At 37.1% G+C, this 23278-nt stretch overlaps 1 protein-coding gene across 2 annotated transcripts in view; it reads left to right on the forward strand.

Moving 5' to 3' along the window:
* The first annotated feature begins 22780 nt into the window (after positions 1 to 22780).
* HGF (hepatocyte growth factor) overlaps positions 22781 to 23278 on the forward strand; it is a 57351-nt gene continuing 56853 nt past the window's right edge. For both annotated transcript variants that reach the window (XM_026794807.2, XM_026794809.2), the window contains exon 1: positions 22781 to 23082. In XM_026794807.2, the coding sequence (XP_026650608.2) occupies positions 23007 to 23082 (76 nt within the window). In that variant the 5' untranslated portion in view covers positions 22781 to 23006. The remainder of the gene's footprint in view (positions 23083 to 23278) is intronic.

Here is a 23278-nt window from a genome sequence, read left to right on the forward strand (position 1 = left end):
CTGACACCAGTGTATCAAAGTATGTAATGTGGCTGGGTCCAATTTTGTTGTATTTCAATTTGCAGGCATTTTTAATGATCTTACATAGCATTTCTCTTAAACACAAGAGCATGCTGCAGTTGCATGCATTTGACTGGACAGATTATGACTTTTCAGATTATACACAAGGTCTACATATTCCAGTAGTACACACTGGAAAGCATTTTTCAATTAGAAAGAGCCAAAAAAATCTCTGCATTTTCAGGGGAAAATAAGATAGAATTTACTTTTGGAAATTCCAGTAATATGAAACAGATATAAAAGAATTGTAAGATAAGGACATTTCAAACTGATTTTTATTCAATATATTGTATAAAAATAGATATTGTGCAACAAAAAAGTTTTAGTAGTGTCTTCACAGGGTCTTTATATCTTCCATATTCCTGAAATACAAATCTTAGTGATGAATGAATTTAGAACTAATAGTAGGATTTATTTCCTTTGCTTAAAAGTCTACTGAAAAGACAATGTTTTATTATCTCCCAGATTAATTTTAGTCTTTTCAAGTATATTTCATACTGTGTGAAATGAACTGGAGAAATAATAAAGCCCTAAACAAGTTAATTAAAACAAAAAACCCAAATAAACAAAGAAACAAACAAACAAAAAAGAACATGAGTCCCAACAGTGCTTGTCAGGAAATTTTCAAGGCATCTATCTGGTTTTGTCTGGAGCAAGACTGTACATTGCAGTGCAGTGTCTACTAATTCCATGTCATGTTGAAAATTTTAACCCCCAGTATTTGTTGGTCTGACCTTCTTGTAAAAAATACAAAAGATGTAGCAATTTTTAACGTGAGATAAAAAGTATATGTGTATGCATTTTCATTCTAGTCAATAAAATCTTGCCTTTCAGAACTAAGAACACTTTAAGAGACTAGAAATTATATATTCAAGAGAATGTTCTATTAAGATAAAATTAACAGTAAACATCTTAACTGAAATAATTTTGAAACTAACTACTTTTTTCAGTGTGTTTCAGAAAAGAAAAGAGACATCAGCTTAGGCATATTGTTGTTTGCTTTTCCAGAACAATACTTCTGGTCTACTAAAAAAATACATGAGAAGAATCACTCATCAAGTCAGGCCATCCGCAACATGTATATTTTTTCTCCTAGAACTATTCTGTATCTGAAATGCCAGCAATTTATCTAATTTCATTTACCAGAAAAACCCTTCCTTTGCATTTGGGGTGCAGAGTAGGAATGTAGTAAAGACTGGGTAGGAAAGTTAGTAGTTCCATCTGCTAAGGCGCTGAAGATATGAGTTTAAGCTTTTCTCTAGACTTGCACTTACATCTTAGTTGTATGAGGGAAGGAATCAAAAGTTATGCTAACCACATAAATCCTTGTTTTCCCATGTATCTGGTGCCCTACAACTATCCTAGTCATTATCACACCTATCCCAGTATGTGGCCTGTGTCTTCTTTCATGTAGCAAAAAGGAAGGAGTTGGATTTGAAGTTAAGTATGTTTCATCCTCATGGGTAGATATTTCACACAGTGCAAAATAACAATGACCAACATTGGCTATGCCTTGGTTTCCAAACACTCCATACTTCCAGCAGAAGAAAAAGATAGTTGAACAGCACTGGATCTTTTCTGCTTCCAGAGATATGGAGATATGCCAAATTTCTTCATTTAAATCATTCCCAGTAAGAAGTCAGCTACATTGTGAACTTTCTTTCTCTTTTGTTCCTTCTTTAAAAATTCTCCCTTTCTTCATCCTCAGTGCCCTGCACTTATAGCGAAGGAGGAAATATAAGAAAAACTCATAACACCTGCTGGAGACAGCAAAGCAAAGATAATTATATATCACTTGTGGAACACCTTCAAAAATTCAACCCACTGTGTCTAAGCATTTTTAATTTCCAATTGCATATGATTCTCCTTATAGGTGATAATGATTGATGGCAACATGGTATGCATATGAGCTCAGGAAGGAGAAAATCAACCAGGTTGTGACGAGAAAACTGTTTAAACAATGTGAAACTGCCAAATTTAAATGTGCCCTTTAACAAATCCATCCTCTCTACCTCTCTTTTGCAATGGCTGTAAATATGTCACTTCTGTTTTCTTTATTTTCAGACTCTTCTTATCTCTTAATAGAATTTGATGGAAATATCCCACTAGCTGTTCCCCCTTTTTCAACATGTCCAGTGAAACAGGGTTACAAAAAGCAGGACAACACTGAAAAACTGCTATTTGCATGATCATATCTCTTGCCAATTTTCACTTCTGCTCTCAATTTGTCCACACAGCTGACTTTAATAGCAATAACAAAGTTTCTGATATGCACAGTATGTTTTTTTGAACCTCGTTTTAAAGAAGTAGGCTAAAGATTTCCAAAGGCAGCTTTTAATTCCTGGTGTAGTGATGATTTAAGCATCCAAATTAAGACAAGTGAGAGCCTATTTTAGAAGTGCTGAGCATCAGCAAGTCTGAGTTCTAGAGCATTAAAACTCAGCACAGCCAAAGGATCAAGCAGGCACATACAAGCACTCCAAATCAGAGACTGCTTTTGGAAAATTTAGCCTTGTTTCTTAAGGGTGAAATCTTGGCCTTTCAAAGCCAATTACAAATCTCCCAATGACTTCAATAGGCTTGGATTTCACCCTTTATATTTTATAGGAAAAAAACAAGCAACATCATACAGAAGTTTCTCTTTTATGATTTTCTTGATGTTTGCTCAACCCTGGCTTCCCTTTAGGTAGGAAAAATCATGGTTTTAATTTAAAATCCATAAAAACAAATAAACAGTAGCTTAATTACAAGGGTGGATGGGATGTTTCACAATGCTTGAACTAATGTAGTAAAACACCAAGTGTTTGAAAAAACATTTTTAAAACTCAGAAAACTTTAAACTGTAGTGTGCCTTCTCCTCCCTATTCCCAACAATGCTGGAGTTGCTAATTTTACAGCACAAATGGGAAACTGATGACAATTCCTAGTAAAGTAGGTTCCATTTATTTTGACTCATGCCAACAGCAGTACTGTAGAATAACATTTTTAACTGCTTTATCTGTAGTAGGTGCTTCAGTATGTACCCCTAAGATGCATTGTGTTTCTGCTCTAACTCTATGATATTGATTTCTTCCCATTGACTTAGTATGAAAATCTCATAAAGTTCTTATGTTATATAAACATAAAGCATTTCTGTGCCTATATCAATAATTTATAAAATACTTTTACTGGTTGTCAGCCTTAAAAATGAAATCCTTACAGATGATTCAACAGGTACAGTGTTACAAAATAAAAACTGAAACACAAAGAGTGTATGTTTTTTAACATATTGACAGTCTCTTGGTCCTTGAATTGCTCTGATCAGGTGAAAATGGATGAGTAAACCTTAGATCCTACAAAGTCCTCTGTAAAATCTTAAGGAGCCTTCTGCTCTATATCTGTGACACATTAAAAAATGTTATGGTCTGTCAGTTTGAAGACTGAATTTATTTATTTGTTCCAGTCCTTCCACATGCTAGTATGTGTTCACCAAACAAGGATTAGCCATGACAACATAGAAAATACATCTCTTTGTTTTGAATATGTACATGTCCCATCTATGTTGACTTGTTTTCCATAGGAAGACTAGGTACAGAAAGGTTTTTATGTGATGACTCCCTGACCACTCCCTTTCAGGACTAGGGCAGAAACGAGAACATTATTGGGCCACGTATTGAGGGTCTTTGCATGGAAAAAGGTGTTGAGAAATACTCCATCTCTTCTTTGGGGGGTAGGATGAGGATAATATTTTCTTTGAAACTTATGCTGCTCCTCTTCTGTTTAAAGGTCAAAGATTTGAGGACAGATTACCTTTCCACCTGCAAGAGGTGGTGTCAGCAGTGCTCATATTACCTTTATTTAATTTCACTTGGTGCGTTAGCACTAGGGGCCAGACAGTAAAGAAGCCTTATTTCCTGCTCAGATTTGTTTCTTGAGCCACGCAACCTATTTAGAGTACAGCTAGTTTTTATGGGAAATAAGCTCAAGGAAAGAAAATTTGTCATCCCTTATTTCAGTGGTTGGTTGTTTCCAATGGATTGGTGAAGCTGTCTACGGCTGGAGGGTCTCATTTGTGGAGGCACCAGAAGACAGACAACCTTTGATCATCATGCCCAAAGCACCACACTGGATTTCATTTTAGAGCACAAGAGTAATTTTAGAAAGTTTTCCTTCAACAACCAGCAAAGGTAAAATATCAAGAGAATGGTTCCTTGCTGTGTGCCCAGAGGTCATATTTTCATCTGAGTTCCCCAAAGTCACAAACATTTCTTTTGTAAATTATACTCATTGCTATTCAATATCTATGCTAAATTTCAGACATCCTGGTTTTTTTTTGTTTTGTTGGGTTTTTAACCAACCAAAATACTACTGGCTATTTCTATAAATAAAGGAGAGCATTTACCCAGTGTATTTTACCTGGATCTGCTTTTGGACACTGTAAACTTGCTTCCAGGATTTTAAAAGTCTCTTCATAGAGAGTGTATCCCTACCTACCCACCTATCAATTCTGTTCCTGTTCTTACAATGTTCTTAGAAAATATGCTCAGAAAATAATGTGCTTCACTAGACCACTTTACCTTTTGCCTGGCAATACTCCTGAGGCATCTGCTCTCAGATCAAGGGAACATTGAAAGGCCTTAAATCTGATCTCTTAGACAGCTGTGCTAATTTAACTAAAGGGGCTACAAGAGAGGATGGAGAGAAATCTATAAAGTATTTGACTGACATTTGAAAAAAGAGATAGGATGTTTGCTTGTTAACCTTTAGAGCAGCCCATTACATAAATTGTGACAATGTTCTCAGATTAAATGAGACTGTATTCTGTCTTAGCTCTAAATTTATCACTTCAGCAAATGAATTCTACTGTAAATTCTGGCAATATATCTTTTAAAGAATGCTGTTTATCTCACTGGGGAAGCAGAGTGCTGATAAATAAGGAGCACAGCCTTTGGATGAAACATGGTAAAAAAGGATTGAAAGGAAGATTCAATAGCATTGCTTTCCTGCTTCAGTGTAGGAATGTTCCATGTTATATGTCTGATTAAATTACAGGTTTCTCATAGCATTTCTGTAAGTTCTGACATGATAAGCAAAAAAATCTACGAAATGTTGCCTTCTCATAATATTTGATTGTGTGAATTCTAATTGCATATGAAAAGCATTTGTACAGAATTCAATGATGAATGGTTGTTCAGCAGCAGCTTCAGCTCCTACTTAGATTTCCATTCAGTCTGAATGAATAATTTTCACCAACTTATGTCTACAAAAGGAGGCTGAGAACTAACATTTTAAATAATTTAATTTTAAGCTCTCCTAAAATTAAAACAACTGTAATGGAATTTTTTGAGTTCCCCAAAGATTAAATCCTGCAATAGTTTCTAAGTGATTAAAATTTCTCTGTGATCATTCAAAACCTGACTAATAAAATAAGCTGAAATTTAGAGAGCTTATGGAAATCTAAAAGGTCCATGTGCATCTTTAGGGAGAGAGTAGAAAAAAACTGGGAAAATTATTTTAGATTAAAATATGAACATATGATGTAAGAGTATGACATTTTATCAGAGTCCATCCATTTATAAAAAACTCCTTGCCAGTAATTATTTAGTCAACCTCTGTAAAAATTTATTTTAAAATATTAATACATTAGCTATTAATTAACCAAAGGTAATGAATATGAACTTTCATTCCATTAGGATGAATTGTGAACTTTTGAAACCTAAAATCCCGACTTACAATATTAGTACCTAAACTGGACGTGGAAGCGTCAAGAAGTTGCTAAAAGACAAGGAGTTACATACATTGTAATGTTCAGAACACTTTGAGTATTCAAAGGGTTAATTGTCAGAATTGTAAGCTCTGCAAGTTTCAAACTATAATTGCATTACTCATGAAAGTAACGCCTACTTGCCTAAATAAAGCAAAGATTGTTCCTTATAAGGAAAAAAAATATTTTTGGTAAAATTTTTTGTTCTGGGGGAACTGAACAGAACTGACCAGAAAGCAGAAGTATATAATCCTACCATTCCTAGACACTAATTTTGTTGAAGGCTGCAGTGTTTCATTATTTTATCTTTATTTATCTTTATTTAGAAAGTTTGTTGGGTGATGGTGACTAATAGCTGAACATCTGGATGCAGTGACCTTTAAAAGCCTTTAGTCATTACTGTGCCCAATTAAACTCAATATCAACAGAAGTGCTTGCATTTTGACTGGACTAGTATAAATCACTTTGCAAATACATTGTGCAAACAGGGGGAAGTATTTACCATCCCGGGCTCATTCCCCTCTAAATGACTTCAGCACGATGGGTCAGGAGCTAAGGATTTGTTTTTGTTTTTGTTTCCAAAGTACAAACTTTGACAATTAAGAAAATTAATTAATGAAGTTAGCTGGACCAAACAGCTCAAAAACTTCATCAAGGAACACAACTGGAATTTATCTAAGTCAAACATACAAAAATTATCTGGGATTCACATCTCACACAGAGAGAAAATAACTTTTAAGAAAGCTTTTTAAAGGCCTAAGTGGATAAACAGCCATCTCATAAAAAGGATATTAGCAGTAAACAGGGAGTTTATCTGGAATGGGAAAACGAGCAATCATTTAGAGAAGTTTTACTTTAAAGGTCAAAAAGTTCAAGAACAAAGTGAAAATTTTGAAAAGCTAAGCTGAGTTTGGCTTTATTAGGAAAATAAAACAGGTGAGCAGAAGGCTCTCCTAAAAATGTCTAAAATGTGGAAGTTTGGCTCCTGTTCAGTGAGGGATCAAGATAAGAGACAACCTAATGTGGCACCAGACCCCAACATTTAACTGAGCAACTGCTGGAACAAGGAGATGGATGTGCCAGGGATCACCTGAGGCACTCCCAGCCTCAGGTTTCAGGCACCTCCTTGGAGACAAGAAGCCATGGTCATGTTGGGACTTTGGGCAGCAGAAGGGGATTAGATCCAGAGGTAAGCAGGATAACTGGGCTGGGCCCAGACAGGGCTGTGGTGAGGCCAGGCTGGCACACCAGCTCACAGGGGCTGTGCACAGGTTGCAGCAGTGCTGGAAATGTGTCCTCTGGCCTCTCTGGGCAGGCACTGACAGCTCCAGGGGCTGGAATGCCATCCTGCACCGTGGCAGGGGGAGCACCAGGGGCAGGGAGGAGCATTTGTTTCCAAATATTTGTTCCTGAGTATAAAGACAAACAGAATAATCAGAAGCCTGGCTTTTCCACACTCTTTTAAAATCAATGGGGAAAAATCCTCTTCAAAAAAAGTTCAGATTCTCTAATTCATCTCTAAAAATTCTTGTCTCTCCATCAAGTCTTCAGGCAATCTCTGTGGTCATGTGCTGTGAAGTGATACGCTGAATTTGGGAGGGCTGGAAAGCATCACTTCAGACCTTCAAGAAAATATACTCAGAATGTAGCAAGAAATAATAAAGGTTCTGTCAGGCTGAAGATTTTACTTTATAGCTAGAAGCTGTACAACACAAAATTTGTATTTAAAAGAAGAAAAATGAGATCTTGGGTGGTTGAAGAACAATTGTTTAACCTTTGTAATACGGGACACCTGGAGAAAGTGTAATTGAAGATTTCACAATAAACAGAAAATGACATAATACACAATGAGTTTATCAAAGTTAATCATGGTGTGCCAACAGAAAATATTGCATTGATTTTCCAGATAGTGCACATATGCAAGGAGCATTGTGATATCGTGTTAGATAGGAAGTTTTTATTTTACGGCAATTAAATTATGGATTTGTGAAAGTATGATAACAATAGATTGTGGTGAAGGTAACTGTCAAGCTAGAGACACCATAAATCTTTGGAACTAATGTTGTTCAGTATTTCTAATTAGTGGTTAGAGAATACCAAGCAGACAATGTTTCCATAGAGCTTTTTAATAGTTTGAATATGTTGTGTGTAGCTAGGCTGGGTGTCACTTTATACTTTTTAACTACCAAAGGTCCTCATTCCTTAATTTTTGCATTGATGACCTACCTGGAGCATATCACAGCCCCTTCCAGCCCAGATATTTGAGTATCTGGCAGAAGTGAGGCTGCTGTGTGTCTGGAACTTGCTCTGAGATAGTCTCAGGAGAACTCTTAACATGAAGCAGGTTAAATACAAACATTGTCAGTGAAAGAGTGATGGCTTAGAGCACTGAAGTGTTAGGAATAAAACAAAATCCAACAGTACAACGTGCCCAGACTTACATGTGGATCTCTGAAAAATATCATACAGTTCAACAGCCATAAATACAGAAGCAGAGAAATATCAGGTACTTAAATTTAGGCTTTATGAACATTGCTTAAAAAAAAAAAAACAATCCTTTTTTTCTGTTGAAGGACAGAGAGCTATTGCTGTTCTCTGGTAGCCCATCTCTATTAGCAACAGGAAGAGGGCAAGATAAAAACTGATTTGAAGTCATTGACCCCAACTTAGAAACTCTAAGGGAGCACTAATACTTAGAAGGATGAAAAGACTTTACAATAAATACAGCAGTCTTGCAGGTTGTGTCTAAACTGAATTATAGGTGGGAATGTAATGTGAATAAAAATCAATTCCTGGTAATTCAGATTAGGGAGCAAGGCTGAATGACTGCTCTGATCCGATCCAATTTCCTGGATGTTATTTTCTGCATAGGATCAAAGGAAAGAAGGGAATATGATTTGTACCTAACATGGAATGGATGTTAATTGAAATGATGAAGCAAGTGTTTCATTATTTGCAAAGCAAAACTAAAACAGGCTGAAAGAATCAAAAGTATAATTAAGAAAGTCATAATAGGAAAAGACATGGAAAAATATTGTCTCATAGCAGACAAAAATTACAAACACTTTTGAGTTTAACCTCTTCAAAATTATATTGCATTGTAAGATTAAAAGTCTTCAGATTTATATCTGGTTGAAAAATGAAAGGTAAAGGAATGTATTCAAACAATTTGTGAAGTAGAATTGTAATTGTAGGCATCTAACTTGACTTTTAAATATTGTTGACAAATATGTACATGAAAATGAATCACAATTAATCTTATCCTCTTGCCTTATCTTTTTTTATAAAAAAGTACCAAAAGGAAAATGAACAGCAATGATTACTGACATACCCATATAAGTATACACAGCCATTTTCTCAGATATTGCCTTGCTCAGACTAGAACTGGGAAACCTTATAGCTAACCTTTTGGCTTCAGTCTTCCTATTTTCTCCCCCCTTTATGGATACATATGGACGTATTCCAAAGACAATTTGGCATGAAATATCTTTTTTATCCAGTCTATGACTTCTTAAAATTCAGATATCTGTATCACATCTGTGGAAAAAAAAGCATATGCCAATATTGAATTTTATAATGAAAGGGATGAACTCTCTAAGTGATCTTAAATTGATGAGAAAAATTGCACATCAAATATTGTCACAAGCAAAAAGTGAGAGAAACATATACTAATCAGGGTAGTTGCTGTTTTCAAATCATATTCCTGACAACCTGTTGCTATGTAAATCCAATCTCTGCAGAAGTTATCTCCCTATATATGCTTATATAAGTTACACAAGGAAAATATAGCATAAATGTGTGATGTTGAGGACACTCAAGTCCTGAGAGCAGAGACGAAACTCATTGGCTTGGATTCGTCGTTTCAGATGTCTGGAAGGTATCTCAGTGCAGAACTCAAAGCCTCCTGCCTCGGCACTCCCCTTATTAAATTAATTTGATCCTAGCCATGTCCAGCCAGGCCCTCCATGAGGCAGAGCTGTGGAATGACATGGCTGGTCCAAGGAAAGGAAGCACTGCTTAAGAGGTTTGCAAATATTGCTACAGACTCAGAAAGCAATTTAGGGTTTGCTACAAAAGCTGCAGCCAGCGAAACAGCATGGACCTCAGCTCACATAGGTATTCTCAGTTGTTGAAGGTGGGATTTTTAACAGCCCTTGCAACTGTTCATAATAAAATCAATTGCAGGTTTTCCCCTAGATAAACTGAGGCAGAAACAGAAAAGGGCTGAGTGGCAGTGGTAACACCACAAACCCAAAACATATATTTCATGAGTGGTCTGCTGTCTAAGATCAAGATTCTCACAATTCCCGAAAACATCTGTGGTAATTTGCTGACTTCAAGGAAGTGTTTTCCTATTTACTGCATGTTTCAGCCATGGCACGCACTCAGATCCTGTGTGTTGAGTATTTGTTGCCTGCCCTTCAGGTTACTCTCAAAAAAGAAAGAGCATGTCACAGGAGACTATGCATTATCAGTGGTGATGGGAGCAAATAAAAGCTGCAAGGTGCTATGATGTATTTACCTTTGACTGCAAGATCCTCTGTTTGCATTTAACAAATTAGCTTCTCAGAAGTTGTCTCATCTGAGCAGCAGCTGTTTGCCATATGGATCAAAACTGCATTTGGCAAATGGAGTCACTTCCTCATGCCCATCTGATTTTCATGTACAGTCATACATCACAATGTTTATGGGAGGGGTCTGCCGGTCTGCTGAGGGTGGTTCAGCTGAGAAGTGTTTATTTTGTGTCCCAGTTTTCTTTTTTTCTTTTTCCTAGAAAGTTCTTCTCCTACATGAGACTTAAAACCCAGCAAAACACAAAGTCCTAAAAACAAAACTTACAAAGTAATGAGGAAAACAAAAGGTAGTGGAAAAGCAGGAACGAAATTTGTTTTAATATTAGTAAAATAAGACAAATTGTCTGAGTGAAATTCTGTCTCTAAGTAAGAAACACTGTCTTTTTCGTATCCTAAATATTGGGTTACTATCAACAGATATGATAATTTAATCAAAGAATATGAAGATGATGAGTGTAAGTTATAATAGTGCAGGAACCATTATCAGTTTTATTACTTAAGAACGTTGACATGGAATTTCCCAGTTAAATAAACTATGGTTTAAGTCTATGCAAAAGGTTTATGCAAATAGAAATAATAAAACCCTTTGTGTGGGTTATAATCCTACAAGCCCATAATTTTAGTTATAGACTTCTAGCACTGCTCATGCAAATCTGTCACAGCAGATTTCATGCTTTTAATGAATGAAGAGAGCCTCACAACACCTTCTGGTTGTTATGGGTTAGAATTGTTGGAACCAGTAACTAAAATGAATGAGATTAAGAAATTTATTCGTGGACATAATGCATATCCAGATCTACACATTATGTTCACATGTTCCTATAAGGATTCCTACACTAACAACACAAATCACAGAACATCAGAGATAATACATACATAAAAATTAGGCAGTGTGTAATTGTAGATTTATGTATAACTTTGGGATGCTGTCCTTATGAACAGAACACTGTTCATTGACCTCTTGAGCTCTTGACTCATGACTTAGCTAATCAGAACCTTAGCTACACAAGAAATTACTTTTTATCATCATAGGAATTATTTTTATTTTTTAATTTTGTAGATTTTTTTTACAAATTACTATTGATTTTTATTACTTCTACTTAATTTCTTAAAAATTCCTATTGATTCTGTATTGCATCACACACATATGAACATGGAGTTTTCATGTGCTTCCACTGGTTTCAGAATGGTTTTCTAATTCACTTCTGGCGCATTAAAGCAACAAAATTACTTCCTTTAACTTACTTTTTGTTTCATGGGACATATTTCCTTAATTCTTAGAATTTTTTCCTGTGATCTTATTTATCTTGCAATCAAAATCAATGGGCAAATTTCAGCTAAAAAGATTTGAGTTGAAGACACTCAGAAAGGTGAGCATTTAACTAAGAGGAAGCAAATACTTCCAGAATACTTTGAGGGCAATCTGAAAGTTGCCCTGAAATTTATTCTGTGATGGTTGATTGATTGTGACACCAAATGCTTTTTCACTTCTAGCAATGCTACAATGAAACCTAAGTGATTACCTCAGATTTAATTGCCCCAAACCTGGACATCTAACATTAGATGAAATGAATACAACCCACAATTAATAACCAAGTGCAAGTAAGAGGCATTTCCATTGGAAAAAATATCCTTTAGTAGGGAGTCCTTATGTGTTGTACTGCTTGTTTGTCAATGCGTGCATGCCATGGTACATGGCAAACTGGCGTGTGCGCTGCTCCCACAGCACAGCTGCTGCTGTGGGATGTGACAAATACCTGAAGGCAGCTCAGGGACAAACAGGAGTGTTCTCAGGAAGAGATGTGGACCTTGGAAAATCGGCTTCCTTTGGTAAGGCTGGAGGACTAAAAGGCAGAAATATGTAGGAAATGTGGGGTGCAGCACGGTAAAATACAGTGTGACAGGCAGAAGCACATATTCTCCCACCTATGTAAGAGACAATCATAGGTATAATGATTTGCCTCTTTTCTAGTAGTATTTTTTTAGGCTTCTTGGAGTCTAGAATATATCTGAAAGTTTTCTTATGTTTCCTATTTTCACTTCTGGTTCCCTGGTGTATATATAAAAATGTCTTTTAAAATGGATTTGTGGGTAGGCAACCTTCCATTCCAAACACAGATGGTACATCTGCATTTATTATTTAGACATGCTAAGTGGAACACTTTTTTACAGACTATTGTAATTATACTTTTTTTCTCACTGACCTAATCCATTTGGATATGACGCAGTGAATCTTATTTAAAACAGAATACTTGCACTCTATTAACTATTTAATAAAATGAATAAGCAAAAAGGTTTGTCCTTTTGCTGTAGTTGCTGTTCCTGCTTGACTGCAGAGATTTTTACCTACTTAGAAGGTTGTGTCATTGGGTTGTTACTCAAGTATATGATCAGTCTTGGCTTAAACAGTGTGATGCACCACTGAAAAATTGTTTTCCTTCCTGTTGCAGCCATGTCATATTTAACTGAACACTTGTTTCACCATGAGTGCTATTTCACTGGAATTTCAGCTGGCCAGACAACCTATGATTTTCAGTTGGAATGTGGATTTTTCCATTTAGACATTCTCTTCTTTGAATTCCATCACAAAACCTAGCTATTCATTCAGACTTGATTTTACAAGGCAGATATATCTATTTTATTCTTTTTTTTTTTTTTTTTGTGAGAGTATTGACTCAGGATTAAACTCTATAAGTTTTTTACTAATAGTTTGCAAGTTATTTTGGAGTGAACACCCTTTGAAGTACCTCCTCTATTTTTATAAAAATAGTCCCATATACCTAGACCCAAAAAAGTTCTTTTGAGAAAGTGTCTAAAACCTTTTGTAGTCCCATAAATATGACTGGGAGATAACCAAGGATAACCAGATTTATGACCATATTTTGTTACCTCTTTAAAAATGGGTCACCCAGAACAACAGCTAGTTAATGTTATTCAGATGTGATCTTTGTGAGCAGAAGAAAAGCTGATCCCGGCTGTTAAGCTCCATCTTTGGACAGGCTGCTGTTTACAGTGCTGATATTCTATCTGTATCAGGTGGATACACTGAGGTGACAGAACATTTCAAGCTCTTGTAGCCTTCTACATCTTTAAAAAGTTTATTTGAAATTCTACCACAGAGAAGTATCTTTGGTTCAACTGTAACTGCATTTCAGCAGTTCTGGTATCAGCAAATTCAGGAAAGATGGCCATGGACAGGATGGCAGGCAGCATGCCTCAGTATGCCACCTAAAATGCCGGCTCTCTGGGATTTAGCCACTCAATTTTGCCCTCAGAGGCATGATTCTTTGTTAATTTTTCTTCTTGTAAAATTCTCTTCCAGTCTTTGCTTCATAAGGCAAAATTAAATTCATAAAAGTTAGCCCACATAACTGTATTTTTAAATTGACAACATACAGGAAGACTGTGGAGTTTTCCTCAAGTTTTAGAAGAGAGAAAGTGAAAAAGAGAGGAGGAAAGGAAACCAGAAAGGTATGGAGAAAGTTAAAAGGAGATTGCAATGAAGAAAGAAAAGGAAAAAGGAGAGAAGGAAAGAGAGAAAAAGGAAGATGAACAAGAAGTGGAAGAGAAAAGGAGAATGGAATGGAAAGGAAAAAGAAAAGAGGAAAGGAAGGAAGGAAGGAAGGAAGGAAGGAAGGAAGGAAGGAAGGAAGGAAGGAAGGAAGGAAGGAAGGAAGGAAGGAAGGGAGGAAGGGAGGGAGGGAGGGAGGGAGGGAAAGAGAAAGAAAGAAAGAAAGAAAGAAAGAAAGAAAGAAAGAAAGAAAGAAAGAAAGAAAGAAAGAAAGAAAGAAAGAAAGAAAGAAAGAAAGAAAGAAAGAAAGAAAGAAAGAAAGAAAGAAAGAAAGAAAGAAAGAAAGAAAGAAAGAAAGAAAGAAGAAAGAAAGAAAGAAAGAAAGAAAGAAAGAAAGAAAGAAAGAAAGAAAGAAAGAAAGAAAGAAAGAAAGAAAGAAAGAAAGAAAGAAAGAAAATATAAAATTCTATATCCACTGACAGTACCTTCTGTCAATGAGGCATATAAGTGGTTTACCACAGTAATTAGCACTCAAAGTTATTTAAAAATATGATATACAGCATTCAACATTTTGGTTAACTATGCCTCCTGTCAAAAACTGGAAAATTATTTCCAGACACAGAGACAGGTTTCTATACCCATTTAGTCTTTACAATAGCACATTATCAAACATTCCTGTCATAAAATACAGATTAAATGTCAATAGTGTGTTGGCTATTTTAATCTTGGGAAACAAATACCAGATTTTTTTTTTTTCATTAGAGCAGTTATAAGAAAAATAGTTTAAAAGTTGTTCATCTCAGGCTGAGTGACATATCCCTGTATTTCCTGTGGGTGCTCAAGGCACATTATCAGTGGTTTATCTGAAGTATTTCCATAACTGAAGGACATGTGTATAAAATGATCTCAGGAAAAATACAGAGTTTTGCCATTGCTCTTGAGTATATGAATTGAAAGCACATTGGTTTACCTCCTGGGAATAAATGAAGAAATACATAGGAATGGCAAAAAAATTGTAAATCAGATACGTGGTATGTAAATCTGCATATTTGCTGTATTGATGGCTTTACTTCCTTATTAAAAATTGTTTACTCAAGGGTTTACATGAATTGTTTATTCAAGGGTTCACATGAAAAACAAGTTAAGCACAGCAGGGTTATTAGGGTTTGGTTTGGCTTCTTTTCTTCTTAAGAAAAAGTAATAATATTGCACCTCTGAATATTCATTTTTCTATAGTATATGAAAAAAGCTATTTTTTACCAGAATAAAAAAAGAAATACACAAAACTGTATATTTGAAAGTCCCTTGCCTATCTGATTAAGCTAATATTTTTGCTTAAATGTTTACATGGGAAACATCTCTGCACAGAGAGAGAAAAAAGTCATAAATCACTGGGAAGATAATTAATTTCATAGCACTGAAAGTTGGATGACCATCAAATGTTGGCAAGTTGGAAAACATTCTAAAAACTTGTTCTGGTTTTATACTTTTCCCTAGACAACCTTCATTGATTAATGTCAGACAAAATTTCTTGTCTATTTGAACTTGTCCCTCAACCCAATCTGCAAATTCTTAAACTAAAACCCAGTGTTACTGATCTGGGGAGTTAAGAGATACAGTGAGTATTAATCTGTATATGACTGCTGTAAGAAAGACTTCAAAAAACTTCCAGTACTAACACAGTCAGAAATACTATGTTTTAGTTTAGGGCACAGCACAACAGTATTCAGCAGAGAAAAAAAAAAAAAAAAAACAAACACAACTTTTCCATAGTTTTTTTCTATCCCACTGTTGCAAATGTGGGGGTTTTTTGTTGTTTGTTTTTTTGTTTATGTTTATATATATAAATCTCATTTTATGAATGAGAAAATCCTTTTTTAATAACATGACAAAAACCATTGGAAGAGACTATCCTACCAGTCTGCTTAGCAGTAGAGTTCCAAATTCAAAACCTTTTTATTTAGTAAGTTTAATTTTTCATGTAAAGAATGAGTTAAAAGCTACAGAGAAGTTCAGCAAAGCTTCAGACAGCTTTAGAATTGTAGCTTCAGCCCACAGATAGCCAAATTCTGCCTCTGTGTTATTTTTGCTGCATAAATTGGTAGTAAAAACCTCAGCAGAAGAATATACTAAGGCAAGAATATACTCTGTTATTCTTTAATGTGCAGTGAAGTTTAATCATGTTCAAGTTTCACCTATAACAAAAAGCTTGGCCAACATTTTTTCTCTATGAAATGTGGGGATTGGGTACTTTGTAGAAAACACTGTGCATAGCTTTGAGGTATAGAATACTAAAAGTAGCCTGAAGAAGTGAATATTTTATTTTATTGGCATAGCAGAGGTGGAGCAATCACACTGTTATCAGCATCATTTCACTACCAGAATTGCAATACCTCTAGTAAGAGCCTAGGGGAGAAAACTGGGCAGATGAAAGATTTTTCTTTAAGATATAAAGAAATGACACAGCAGAAAAATTTATCAGTTTGTTCTAGTCTTCTATTGAGAGTTCCTGTCCTGCTTCTGTAGCCCCATGTCCCCTTTCCCTACTTGACTATTTTCCAGTAGCTGCATTACAAAGCTCCTATCCCAAACAAGGAGATGATTCCAATAAAGTACCCAAAGCTTGTTCTTTAAAAGAAGTCAAGTTGAGATTTCTCCTTTGATAACATCTTTTCTGATATCTTGGCAAGCTTTCTCTCTCAGGGCTTACAAAACTTAAACCAGGAAAGATCAGTATTTTATGGCCATGAACCATGAGATCTTTTTTGTTTGTGGTTTTTTTTCTGAGCTGTCATTAATATGGCCTCATGTCTGAGAGACTGCTTGGAAACTGATGATTCTCCATGAAGGCTTCTTTCTAAAACCTTTAACAGCACCCTAGGTAGAAATTCTCCTCTTTGATATGAAATCCTAGAGAATTTACTCTTGACAGCAAGTTCTGGAAGCCTTCAGTCTCTGGAATTCAAAGAGCTAAGGCTTTTGTCTCTGGATTTTTGAATTGCTCAAGTTATTCCACAGTGTACAATCTACAGTCAAAGGCCAGTTTAATTTTATTCTTTGGTACTCTAAATTTATTGCGAACACTTCTTAAAATTTATACCAGTCTCAGATACATTAACAGTATTTTTATAGCAATATCTCATTTTTTTTAACCACTGTTTGTTACCTTTTTCATTGTATCTGATCTCTCAGCATCAGTTTTGGTAGTTTTTTCTCAGCTGATCTGACAAAAACCTTTTTTACCAGAAGTATCTCGTTGGAAGGTAAAGTGCTTTTGCCACCATTTTACCTCCTCTAGGGATAAAATGTATGCTAAATTGAAACCCTGTTGAAAACTTTTCTTAATTTAGAAGTACACATTTAAGTTGAAGAAACTAATACATGGGCCTGCATTAACATGTCTGTATTGTTTTTGTCACAATTTTCCTGGAATAATTGTGGTTTGTTTGGACTTTTTTATTGCATGTTATATATATATTTTTTTTATTTCAACGTAAAAAACTATGTCTTGATTTGAAATCCATCAAAATTTTATTATCTTTTTGAAATTAAAGCAATTACTGAAAATAGAAAATGGTCTAGGAAATGCAAAAGTTTTTCTCCAGTTTGGGATCTAATATAAAAGGATCTTGGAAAAACTATCCTAGGTTTTATGATTAAGCCAGGTAAATGAAAAAAAAAAATCAGCGAGGGATGTTCAATGGTTTTATTTAAGCACACTTTTGGTTTTCACTAACTTAAAACAATGCAGGAGGAGGGATGAATTGTTTGTACACATAAAAGGAAGCTTTAAGATACTGCCCAAATGACATGTATGCACACCTCACCTCAGACTCAAAAATCATTAATTGATTTAAAAGACAGATAATTCTAAAGACAATGAGACTAGGAAATTTTCTCAGTGGTTAAATACTTTAGGTGGATTTTTTCAAGCTTTTCTACAATAAAGAAAAAAAGTACAAAACCAAATCTAGATTTCCTTGACTGTGGTTAAGCTTTGTACTTTACCTAATATGCAAAACAATGAAGCCTTTCTGAACCAAAAATCACATCTTCAGAGAAATAACTTTAACTATGGCATGTAAATTAAGGGCTTCTCGGGCTGTTGCTTCATATCAAACATATTCAGCTTCTGGTTTTTTTTCTAAAGGCCAGTACCACAACTTAATTCTAGCAGACCGAGGTCACAGAGAGGTTCATTTTTTCTTACATTCTTGCACAAAATAAAAAATAAATAAAAAGCTACTGTTAGGGGTTTGCAGTTCAAATTAGGCCTTCAGTAAGAGAATTTATTTACCAGTACTACCAGTGGTGTTTATTCTTTGCAGACTTTCTTGGCACTGCAGACATTAATAGCAGAGGAAAAAAACAAATATAAACCAGAAGTTTAGCATTCTTCATCAGTACCTAAACTTTATACACGAGGAACAAAATCTTTTGAGTTGAGTGAGGGATTTTTGGTGTTTCAAAATCCACATACCCACAGTACAGCACATCCCACAAAATTTTGAATGAATATTATCAGAAATTTTAATGAAAATAATAATTTTGCATGTACATCTCCATGTCGATAAAACATTTAGGTGTGGAAATATCTAAATTTCAATCAGATAAAACTTTAACATTAATAACAATGTGTGGTATATGTTATTGCATCTTTTCTTTCTTTTTCCTTCCTTCCTCCCTTCCTTCCTCTTTTCCTTTCCTTTCCTTTCCTTTCCTTTCCTTTCCTTTCCTTTCCTTTCCTTTCCTTTCCTTTCCTTTCCTTTTCCTTTTCCTTTTCCTTTTCCTTTTCCTTTCCTTTTCCTTTTCCTTTTCCTTTTCCCAAATATTAGAAAAAGTAAGTTCTGATGGGCTGCATTGTCATCTCCTTTTCCCAAATATTAGAAAAAGTAAGTTCTGATGGGCTGCATTGTCATCTCCTGCCCTTGGGTACCATTCCATAAATGACTTAAATGACTTTCACACTAGAACTTAAGAATTGTTCTGTTATCCATCTGAACTTCTCCTGGTTAGCCTTCAGCAAATACGAGAAAAGCAATTACCATATGTCCCACACAGGAAAACCATAAAGGATTTATGCTTTTAACTGACTGCAGGGATGAATGCTGGATTACCTGCCTCGGGTTTAGCAGCCAGACCTGAACACCTGGGACTCTGGGTGCAGGAAGAATTGTAAATTATCTATGATTGAATATTATGAACACATGTGAACTAAAATGGGTGGAACCCAGCCCAGCCAAGTCACTCTGGAGCTCGTTTTCATTCTCAAGTTTCCCTGGTGGGATCAGCACCAAGGCTCATGGTAGGTGCCACAAAAGCATCTCCACTGCCCAGGGCTCTGCACACTTGGCTGGGGTGGTGAATCTGCCCTCTGGGACACGCAGGTCAGATCTGCAACATTTGGTGTGATGACATGCAAAGTCCTGTGGACTCAATCTAGAGTTGTAGACTGTGAAGTTTCTGAGCCTTTGCTTTCAACTACCCACTAATTCCTGTGAGTGGATCTTGTTATCCACTTCCTGCTCCTCCTCCCAGTTTTCATGCCTTATTTCCCCTTCTCTTTCTGCACAAAGAAGGCATGGGCATTATCTTGGAAAACTCCAGAGCCTTGGCTGAGGTGCCAGCAAGTACTGACACCTGTCATGTGCTGTAACTCTGCTTAAACTCTGCCTTACCCGGCAGTGCCAAACCTTGTGCTCCAAACCACAATCAAATCTCTTCTGCTCCTAATCTCAAGGTCAGGTTATTAAAAAAAAAAAGACAAAAAAGGTTAGTACTTCTTGAAATGTGAAGCACAATTGTTCAGTTTAAACTACTCAGGCAGCCTGAGACTTTTTCATTGATTAACTCTGTGTTTAACAGTAATTACTGCAAGCATTTATTTGGCTTATTCTCCAGTAGGATTTTACCACAGTGATACCTATACCAGATAAATCAAGAAGTAAAAAGCAAATATTTTGAGCAAAAGTGTTGCTTCATATGAAAGATGCTGTTTCATTTAAAAAAATAATATTTGAAGCTAATGGTGACTTAATATTATTTTGTATACATGTAAGGATTCCTGCCCAAACTGTGAATATCTAGCATTTCTGAACAACAAGTTACATCTGAAAAACAGATTCAACTGTGGTTATGGTCAGAAAAGAGAATATAAAAATAGCAGTTTCCATGTGTTTGGTCATGTCTGCTTACTTTTCCAACCAAAATAAAGTTTTTAGAAATTTTTCACTCATGTAGGCAGTCCAGAGCAAATACATCTTTGTTAAAGTGTGCAAGTAACTCTTTTCTTTTCAGATAACTTTTACAGAAATGTTATGCTACTTTCCTAATACAGAGCTACACTGATTTGAAAGCCAGGTTATCAGAGCAAGTTTGCAGAGCTGCCAAAAAAATTAGAAAATAATATAATCAAAAAACCCAACAACCCAAAAATCCCCACTCTCAGATAAGCCCCAAAACAAGAAATAGAGAAAGGATTTACAGGCCCAAAAACTTGTCCTTAAAGGGTCAGAAAACAATATTCTTGCATAAAACCTACAACTTTTGAATGTTGTATTTTAATTTTTAGTTACTCTGTGTGCAGGCTGAATCAGAACACAGAATTCTTTCTGACAATTTATTTCATGAAAAGGAATTTTGTTGCAGCTTTCCTTCACATTGAAAATTCATTTCAAGATAAATTTTGATTGAATTGATAAAATATTATGCTTCCACTGCAAAATAGATGGGGCATGAAGACGCAGAAAAGGCTCATGCTACATTTTGCAGTACATGATGTGGCACCAAAAAGCATTTTCCTTTCACAGATCCAGATGCAAATCTCAACCTTGACTGCCTACAAATAGAACATCTGAATACAGAATCTGTAGGATTGTCGTGGTTTGTCAAACCACCACAAGGATCTTTCCTTTTCTAATGTACCTGCTGTCCCTGGCCCTCTGGTCCCTGTGTCCTGACTTCCCCTGAGGGGAGATATACAATGGCCTATTCAAAAGGCAGAGGCATCCTGAAGCAGCTCCCCAAAACTGGAGAAATGGAGAAGCAGGACTATGGAGTTACACCTGCCCAGCACAATATCTGCAGCTAAAGATGCTCATGACCAGGACTTGAGCTCTCTCACAGAACTGAGACGCATCATGAATAATCCACAAGATTATGTATTAATAATAGGATTCCATATAGCAGAATATATCCTCCATTAAGGAGCACTCCAGACCTTAAGAGACACAACAGCAATCTTCCTAAAATTTAGGAGGAATCTGAATACAGGCCAAATATTCTCCTCAGAGAAGTCAGTGGTAAAACACTCTACTTGACTTTCATGGTGCATGAATCTGCCCTCTGCAAAAAATGTCACTCAACACATGCATGGGCCAAAAGTCAAATACATCTGGTTAGCAGAATGTGGCTATTTTGGGCTCAGAATGGTGATATGATTATTTTTCTTGCTTTTTTTTAATACTTATGTCTATCTTTGGCAGGGAGTAAAACAGGAAACAAAAACTGATAAATCCATGTTTTATCAGTTGCACTGGACAAGGATTCCACACAAGGTTGTTGGCCAGTGGAATATATGTTCTCTGTTTCTCAGGTAGTACATCTCCAAGAAATTCCTGAAAATTAAGGTTTACTCTTGGGAGAAAAACAAGGGCAGCAAAAAAAATCAACTAAATCCCCTAGAAATAATGCTCATTCTGAAACAGAAAGCATTTTTTCCACACAAATGTGTTTTTCCTGTAATACCAAATGTTCAAAATATTTTCTTAACAGACTGTCTCCCAACTTTTTGATTTTTTAACCTTACTTTCATTTAGTAAGGCAGCTCTGCAGACTTGCTCCCAAATGGAAATTCTAACTTTTGCCACTGGGCAAAAGTAACTGGGTAAAAAATCCCACTCATATATGTTGGAAATACTTGATTAAAAGTTATTTGTGGATTGGGAAACAATCTATTTTTTAAGAATACCTGTTTCACTCTAATCATCAATCTGGGCAAAGGAGTCCAGGCTGGGAAGGAGCCTGGATATTTTTCTGACTCACATGGCACGGGGCCACATGTGGGTCTCTGGTTTTTCGTGGAAAATGGAGGGAAACAGTTTCCGCTGTTGTCACACACTCCTGCCCTAGATGGTAGGTGGATGCATGGGAGAAAGGAACAGTTTAAATTACAGCAAAACTTTTCCTCAAGTGTTTATTTTTGAACACTTGCATGTCACGAAGGCCGGTCTCATGACTTTAAACAAAACCCAATGTCATTGCTTCCATGAGGTTAAAATGAAGTGCAAGAGAAAAATTACAATGACTTTGCCTGCAACAGAAGGAAGGTCAGGCATCTCTTTGGACTGAAGATCGTCTCCATGGAGCAGCGCCAGCAGCTGATACTTGACCTTTAAATTCCCCAGAGCTGCCACAATTTTGAGGAAGTGGCATTTGTCAGATGGCCAGAGAGGGTGATGGAAAGGCCAGGCTGGTGGCTGGGGCAGCCATGGGCAGGTCAGAGGAAAGGTGTTTCCTTACAGTGAAATTGTCCGTGTGGTGGGAGAATCCCATTGAAATGGCAATGGATGGAGGCGCTGCCTGGCGATGAGGCCAAGGGGCAGGTGCAGAAAGTGGGACGCTGTGAAGGGACAGGGAGGAGAGGTCTGTTCTGGTCTGTTCTGGCTGCAGGTGAGATGGCAATGGGGACTGTGAGGGAACCCTGCCGCAGGAGCCACCAGCCCCGAGGCAAGAGCTGAGGGACCTGGCCCGGCCCGGCTGCTCCTCCCGAGCTTCTGAGGGATGGAGAGAGGCGGGAGGAAGGAGGGGGGGAAGGAGGGAGGGATGAGGCGGGGGAAACCCTCTCCCTGGGCTGGTTGAGGGGTGGGAGGGAAGGGAGGCAGCTCCTGAGGAGGGGAGGAGAAGAAGAGGCAGAGAGGGGATGTTGTTAAACAGTTTCTTACCGTAAGAGGGAGTTGGGACCCAGATCTTTCCAGTTAATCACACAACAAACTTAGATCATCGCAATAAAAAGCTCGGCTCACTCTGCCTCCTCGAGTGACCGGCGGTGCACGGGGTCCCTCCGAGGAGCCATCTCCCCTTCTCCTCCCCGCCAGCCGCCGGGGGGGCCGCCAGCACCATGCGGGCCACCCACCTCCTGCCAGCCTTGCTGCTCCACCAGCTGCTGCTGCTGCCCACCGCCATCCCCGCGGCAGGTCAGTTCTTCTATCACTTCGCTAGCGACCCCCGGCCGCCTCGCAGCCGCAGCACGGCCCCTGTCCCCCGCTCCGCCGCGGCGGGGAGGGCGCTGGGGCGGCGCGCCGGGCGCTGCCCTCAGGTCTGAGCCCGCAGGTCTGAGCCCGCAGCCCGCAGGTCTGAGCCCGCAGGTGGGGCTGGCAGCGCCTCGCCCTG

The sequence above is a fragment of the Zonotrichia albicollis genome, chromosome 4, assembly GCF_047830755.1.
Source record: "Zonotrichia albicollis isolate bZonAlb1 chromosome 4, bZonAlb1.hap1, whole genome shotgun sequence".
Taxonomy (NCBI): Eukaryota; Metazoa; Chordata; class Aves; order Passeriformes; family Passerellidae; genus Zonotrichia; species Zonotrichia albicollis.